The 7,664-nt window shown below is 43.7% G+C and overlaps 1 protein-coding gene across 1 annotated transcript in view; it reads left to right on the forward strand.

Moving 5' to 3' along the window:
* WSCD1 (WSC domain containing 1) overlaps positions 1–1,886 on the forward strand; it is a 45,273-nt gene extending 43,387 nt beyond the window's left edge. Inside the window, exon 8 of the mRNA XM_063146626.1 lies at positions 1,052–1,886. Coding sequence (XP_063002696.1) covers positions 1,052–1,404 — 353 coding nt within the window. The 3' untranslated portion in view covers positions 1,405–1,886. The remainder of the gene's footprint in view (positions 1–1,051) is intronic.
* The last annotated feature ends 5,778 nt before the right edge of the window (positions 1,887–7,664 follow it).

A 7,664-nucleotide genomic window follows, 5' to 3' on the forward strand; every position in this document is an offset into this window, starting at 1 on the left:
CTTTTGAGGTTTTACTGTTATATTGAGGGTTGGGTGGACTCACCTGGGAGGGAACCTACACGTCGTTGTGAGGGCGCTTGCATGTGCCCCCAGTGCGCCCCTAAAATGACTGTGTAGAACATGCCCCTGAAGAAGCGGAGGAGGAGGCGGCTGGGGAATCCGGCCGCGTCCTTACTTCCTGCCTCCGCCCACCTCCCCGCCGGCTGGGTCGGAGAGCTCGTTGGAAGAAGGCGGGCGGAGAGCAGAAGAAGCTCTCTGACCCGGCTGGCTCTTCCGCTGGCAGCAGGAGGTTGGCGGGGAGGTGGGTGGTGGTGGCGGCAAGGACGCGGACGGATTCCCCAGCCACTGCCTCCTCCACCTCTTCCTCCATCTCTTCAGGGGCATGTTCTACACAGTCATTTTGGGGGCGCACTGGGGGCGCATGCAAGCGCCCTCACAACGATGTGTAGATTCCCTCCAGGTCTGACTCGTGGGTCACTCATCCCGCTGGCATTGCTTGCCTGCTGCACAAGCTCCTTTGAGTGTCCGGCAAGTGCCCGGCAGCTGTCTGGGCACAGTGGAAGCTCCAGGAATTATGTAATTATGTAATACCCCCCCACTGCATAAATGGTGGCCACAAAGATCCCATTTACATAAGAGTAAAGGAGCAAAGGGGTCCACAAATGCTTGACTAGGTCCAGGAGGGCGGACCCAGGGCAGTCCATCAGACTCCCGGACCCAATCGGGCACCCATGACATCCCAGCGATCAAGTTTCTTTATTCATTGCCTTAAATTTGTGAAGAGACAGAACTGAAAATGTATGACAAGGGTATTGAGGCTCTTTCAGCCTGAGGGCTGCATTTAATTTCAGAGAAGCTCGGTGTGTGTGGGGGGGGGGGGGGGCACGGGCAAAAGGTGCATGCCCAAAATGGCAGCATATTTTATTCATGGATTAGTCGCCTAGGGAATGGGGTGAAGGTAGGAGAAGGGGAGGCTAGCCCTCAGAGGAAGCCAGAGGGCCAGAATGAGATGTATAAGTAAGTCTTTTTTATTTTATCTCCCACCGTATAGAGTGGCCAGATTTTGTAAACAGCTATGCGTCATGGTGGGCTTCCCACGTACTAGACTGGCTGAAATACGGCAAACATCTCCTCGTCGTTCACTATGAAGACTTAAAACAGGCCCTGCTCCCCAAGCTGAAGGAAATGGTCGAGTTCCTGAACGTCACCGTGACGGAGGACAGGCTGCTCTGTGTTGAAAACAACCGAGATGGGAATTTCAAACGGTCCGGAGTCCGGCAGAAGGCATTTGAACCCTTCACGAAGGAAATGAAAGACTTGATCGATAAATATATCATGGCTGTGGACAAAGCCCTAAGAGAGAGAAACTTTATTGGGCTGCCAAAAGAGTATTTGCCCAGATGATGACCTACAACCAGCGCGCTGTGTTTCTGAGAAAATCCCAATAATGAAATTAAAGAAAAGGCCAGAATTTTATAGCTGTGAAAAGGCAGGATTTGCGCAGAGTCTGCTGACAAATGCAAATTCTCAAAACTTGGACACTCTTCAGGAGTACTAAGTACTACGAAAGGCAAGCAATGAAGGATGGAAATTGGGTTATAAACCAAGGCAAAAGCCATTAGCACCTCTGCCTGTGTGTGTGTCCGTTTCTCTATAAATGGCTACAAATTTTAACACTTCTGTGCACTGCTAATTCTGGGAAATGGGGGGGGGGAATGGGTTCCTTTGTCTCATCCTAACTGCCTACTAGCAATACTTTCTCAATAGTATCTAGACATTTTATAGCCATTTTGGCAATTCAAATGTGTATGTTTTTCTGGGGTTTTGGTTTGTTTGGTTTAAACTCACCCTGATAAATATTTTTAGCTAAGCAGTTCAATGAGAGAGAAAAAGTTGTTTTCTTGGTCTTTTTTCCTTGCTTTATTATTATTTTTGAAAAAAAGGGGGAGTTGTTTCTATCCTGTACTTAAGACACACACAATAATAATAATAATAATAATAATAATAATAATAATAATAATAATAATAATAATAATAATATATTTATTTCTTACCCACCTCTCCCTTTGGATCGAGGCGGGGAACAACATTAGTAAAGGAATCAACACATCTTAAAAATTCTTGATCTTACATTGATCTGGGTAGGCCTGCCAGAAAAAGCTAGTCTTCAAAGCTGCCTGAAAATCACAGAGAGAGAGTTAATTTTACGAATCTCCTCCGGCAGGCCGTTCCACAATCCAGGGGCGACAAAGAAAAGGTCCTCTGGGAAACTGATGTCAGCCTAGTTTTAGCTGTCTGAAGTAAGTTCACCCCAGAGGACCTGAGTGTGCGGGGCGGACAGTATGGGAGAAGGCGATCCCACAGGTAACCTGGACCCAGACCATTTAGGGCTTTAAAGGTAATGACCAACACTTTGTACTTGCCCAGAAACTAATCGGCAGCCAGTGGAATGGTTTTAATGTTAGGGTAATATGCTCACCCCTAGATGTACTGGTGACCAACCTGGCTGCCCTATTTTGAACTAGTTGAAGTTTCCGGACTAGGCACAAAGGTAGCCCTATGTACAGTGCAGTGCAGAAGTCAAGCCTTGAGGTTACCAGCACGTGCACAACCGTCTTTAGGTCTTCTGATTCTAAGAAGGGGCGCAGCTGGCGTAACAGCCGAAGCTGATAGTAGGCACTCCTGGCTGTCGCGTTTATCTAGGCTGTCATTTGGAGTGACGGATCCAGGAGCACCCTCAAACTGCGGACACAGTCTTTCAGGGGGAGTGTAGCCCCATCCAGAACTGGTTGACACACCTCCAAACCCAGGTTCCGGCCTTTGACAGCGAGCACCTCCGTCTTGTCTGGATTCAGCCTCAGTTTGTTTTTCCTCATCCAGCCCATTGCCGCCTCCAAGCATTCATTCAGAGGAGACACACTATCCTTAGCTGACGCTGTTATTGAAGGCATGAAGAAATATATTTGGGTGTCATCAGCATACTGATAGCACCCCGCCCCAGGCCTCCGGGTGATCTCTCCCAGCGGTTTCAGTCTAGATCATATGTAAAAATACCGGCCCACAATCCCCCCTCAGGAGTATTCAGAAGTAAACTCCATTGAGTTCAATCCCAGATATGGTGTCTAGGATTGCAGTCTTAGAGATGAAATGAATTCAGTGGGGGGACAGCCCCTAGTCACAAACTTAGTTACCCAACAGTGGTGCTTTAATTGATTAAATTGGTTTAAGGAAACTGATTAGAAGCAATGTGCCAAATTCAAGTGGAGCTATACCTGTTGAAATAAGATTGTGTGTCCATAGAAAATGTATTTTATAATAAAACACCCACACCCACCCATAACATACAAACAATAATCCCAAACACGTTTCGACCCCAAGGTCTTCATCAGTGGGAAGATTATTATACAGATTTTAAAACACTTTAAAAGGCCCCAAATATATTTTCTTGCCAGATGTTAACCTGAATGGAGCCACCCAGCTTGAAATGCTTTAATAATCTGCTGTAGTGCACCATTTGAGATGTCCTTGTTGCTTTCTCTTCTTCTGCTGGTGTCTTTCTCTTCTCTTTTCTTCTTTCTAGCACTGCACTTCTGCACAAAAATGCTGATTTTTTTTTTTAAGAATAACATCTTCCTGTGCACAATTTATTGATGGGTGGTGGTGGGAACTAATTCCATTCCTGTTTTGCTCTGCATTCTTGCATAATTTATCACATTTTTATCCCACCCTTCCTCCAAAGAACTCAAGACAGCATACCTGGTACACCACCCCCTTTCCCCTCGCAAGAACACTGTGAAGTAGATTAGGTGGAGAGACAGTCACTGCTGGAGTGTGTTCAGAGGAGGGCAACCAGGATGATCAGGGGTCTGGAAACAAAGCCCTATGAAGAGAAACTGAAAGAACTGGGCATGTTGAGCCTGGAGAAGAGAAGTGCAGGACACGGAATAACGGGCTCCAGTTACAGGAAGCCAGATTCCAGCTGGACATCAGGAAAAACGTCCTGACTGTTAGAGCAGTACAACAATGGAATCAGTGACCTAGGGAGGTTGTGGGCTCTCCCACATGAGAGGCCTTCAGGAGGCAGCTGGACAGCCATCTGTCAGGGATGCTTTAAGGCGGATTCCTGCATTGAGCAGGGGGTTGGACCCGATGGCCTTATAGGCCCCTTCCATACTATTCTATGATTCTATGATTCTATGCCCTGAAGTCACCCAGTGAGCTTCTTAGCTATATGGGGATTTGAACTTGAGAAATTCACCCAGTATTGATGTCAGGTTGATTGGTCTGTATTTTCCTGAATTTACCTTTTTCTCCTTCTTGAAGATTGGGTAGGGATGTCAGAGGAATCCAACTGCAGGGAGAACTCAGTGAGATTTCATCAGCTCCCCACTCCCACCCTGGACTCCATTCCATCTTTCACTAGCTAGCCCAACTTGGCCTGCAATGAGTTGAGCCAACTAGCAGATTGTCATTCTTTTGAATTTGCATAAATTATGGCCTCAATGTGCACAAATGTTAATAATTTGTTCATGTTATGGCTTAAATTTGCACAAATTACTCAATTTTTTACCCTAATTTCTCCAGTTTGTACAACTCACTGCAGAAGTCCAGCGAGACCAGAAAGGCTACCAATTACCCAGTGACAGACATCCCTAAGATGGGACAACATTTGCCTGTCTCCAGTCTTCCAACACCTTGCCTGTTCTCAAAGTGTTTTTAAAACATTCGCAAACTGAGACTGATGCAGAAATTGGACTGAACATAGTCATCATTGAACACATGTGATGGATCAGAAATGGACTGATTCATCCATTCCTACCCATAATATGCTCACCATGTTATCATAACATCCTGACCAGGGCAGGATCTACACTACTGTTTTAAAACATTTTATAACAGTATTGATAACTGCTGGGGCCCAGGACACACTTGATATTTATTTATTTATTTACAATATTTATATACCGCTCCCCATTGAAAATTTTGGAGCGGTGTACAAGGTAAAATGAAAATAAAAACAAAATAAAACACATAAAACAGATTTTAAAAGAAGCAAATACAGTGACTCATGGCTGGACATTAAGGAAAGGCTTCCTGGAATAATGATGTGTTCAGGAGGCGCCGAAAGGAGTATGAAGTTGGCGCCTGCCTGGCCTCCAGAGGCAGGGAATTCCACAGGAGGGGAGCCACCACACTAAAGGCTCTTCCACTGGTGGACTCTAATCGGAGGATGGGTCTATGTGGAACCACCAGGAGCAGATCCTCAGATGACCTCAGTGACCGGGCAGGTTGCTAGGGGAGAAGGCACTCTCTCAGTTTTCAAGACATTTTCAAAGTGTTATAAAACTTTGGAAACAAAGCCCTATGAAGAGAGACTGAAAGAACTGGGCATGTTTAGCCTGGAGAAGAGAAGATTGAGGGGAGACATGATAGCCCTCTTCAAATACTTAAAAGGTTGTCACACAGAGGAGGGCCAGGATCTCTTCTCGATCCTCCCAGAGTGCAGGACATGGAATAACGGGCTCCAGTTACAGGAAGCCAGATTCCAGCTGGACATCAGGAAAAACTTCCTGACTGTTAGAGCAGTACGACAATGGAACCAGTTACCTAGGGAGGTTGTGGGCTCTCCCACACTAGAGGCCTTCAAGAGGCAGCTGGATAACCATCTGTCAGGGATGTTTTAGGGTGGATTCCTGCATTGAGCAGGGGGTTGGACTCGATGGCCTTGTAGGCCCCTTCCAACTCTGCTATTCTATGATTCTATGATAACCTGCTTGGTGTAGATTTGGACCAATAGAACCTTCCCAAATAAGGAAACAAGTTATGAAACTGAATCAAGAAAGCAACTTCCCCAATGAAAGGAAGAAAGTGGCAAGATCTCAGGAAAGAGATCCTGGAATGATGGCAGATAATTCAATGAAGATTGACCCAGTGGGCAGCCACTGTGGAAAAGGCAAATTCCAAGGGGGTCACTAGGAAAGGGATGTATAAATAAAACTGCTAATGCCATACTGCTTTTACACAAATATGTAGTGCAGCTGCACTTGGAAAACTGGGCAGGAGGGGATGCCATGTTGAAAAGTGAGAAAGTTGGCCCAGGAAAGGAGCAGCACATGTTTATAGAGCACCCTAATTAGAGGTGTACAGTGTGGGTCTTCTCCACCCCAAAATTCAGGGTGGAGCTCCATTGAGCAGGTTCTCCACTCTGATTTTCAGAGGGGGTCCATCTGTTAGCACTGCTGGATTACTTGACGGAACACCACACAGTTTTCAGTGAATCACGCTATTATTGTAATGGGAATTAACAAAAATGTATACATCTCCATCATTTTAAATGATAAAGAGTTGAAACTTGGCACAATGGTAGCTCTTTTTTTTTTTTTTATAATAATTTTTATTCATTTTCAACACTATATAAACATAGATAAACATTTCCAAAATATAACTGAAACAAACACAATAAGAAAAAAAAATACATCAAATATCTGCTGCATACATATTGAATAATTGTTGAGTACAAATATCAAAAACTATTACATATGCCTTATCCCACTACAACATCTTCATTCTTAACATAAAAGTGCACCCCCCACCTCGGGATCATTCTTGAGTCCAAAATCTAATCATTTCTTCTGCTGGTGGTTTCCCACTTCCCTTAGTAAACACGAACACTAGGAACTGTTTCCAGATTCCTTCAAACTCATTTATTTTAGTTACGCCTTTTCTCCACTTAATATTGCATGTCAGTTTATCATTAATGGCTATGTCCCATACTACTTTATACCATTCCTCAATAGAATATTCCCCTTGGATCTTCCAGTTCCTAGCTATCATCAATCGTGCTGCAACCAACAAACTCGATATCAGCTCTATAGTTCCTTTTCCACACTTTATATCTTCAAATAGTGACAGCAATGCTATTTTTGGTGTTTGTTCTATTTTCATTCCCACTATTTCTTCAATTTCTGAGAACACCATCTTCCATAATCTTTGTACATATTTGCATTGCCACCACATATGTAAATACGTTCCTTTTTCCCCACATCCTCTCCAACAATTTGCTGAATGTTGATCACTTATCTTATTCAATCTAACCGGGGTTAGGTACCACCTCCATAAAATTTTAAAATAATTCTCCTTTATTCTTACTGATAAACTTCTCAACACTCTTTGTTTCCATAGTCCCTCCCAGCTCTGTCGCCCTATCTGTATCTTCAAATCTGATTCCCAAATCATTTTCTCTGTATTCTCTCTAAACTCCTTCTCTAACAATATTTTATATATTTCACTCATTAATCCTTTTGAAACTATACTACCTCCTTTTCCTTTCTCCTTACTTACTACTAATTCTTCAAACCTCGTCATCTTTCTGCACATTCTATTATCTTTAATCCACTTTTTATTCCATTGTTCTAATTGACCATATTCTAACCAAGATAGCTTCTTCTCCTTTAACAAATTTTCCATATCCTCTCTTGTTTTAATATCTCTTACCCAATCCTTTAATTTTATTTTATTTTTCTCTTTTAATATTTTACATAATCTGCCCTTTAGATCCTCTGGGAAATTCTTTAACATTATTATCGGTGCTAAGGGAGAGTTGCTCGGAAGCAGCTTCCCTTTAAATTTACTCCAAATTTCCCATTGAGTCCTCAGGAGTGGAT

Source organism: Elgaria multicarinata, chromosome 22, assembly GCF_023053635.1.
Source record: "Elgaria multicarinata webbii isolate HBS135686 ecotype San Diego chromosome 22, rElgMul1.1.pri, whole genome shotgun sequence".
NCBI lineage: Eukaryota > Metazoa > Chordata > Lepidosauria > Squamata > Anguidae > Elgaria > Elgaria multicarinata.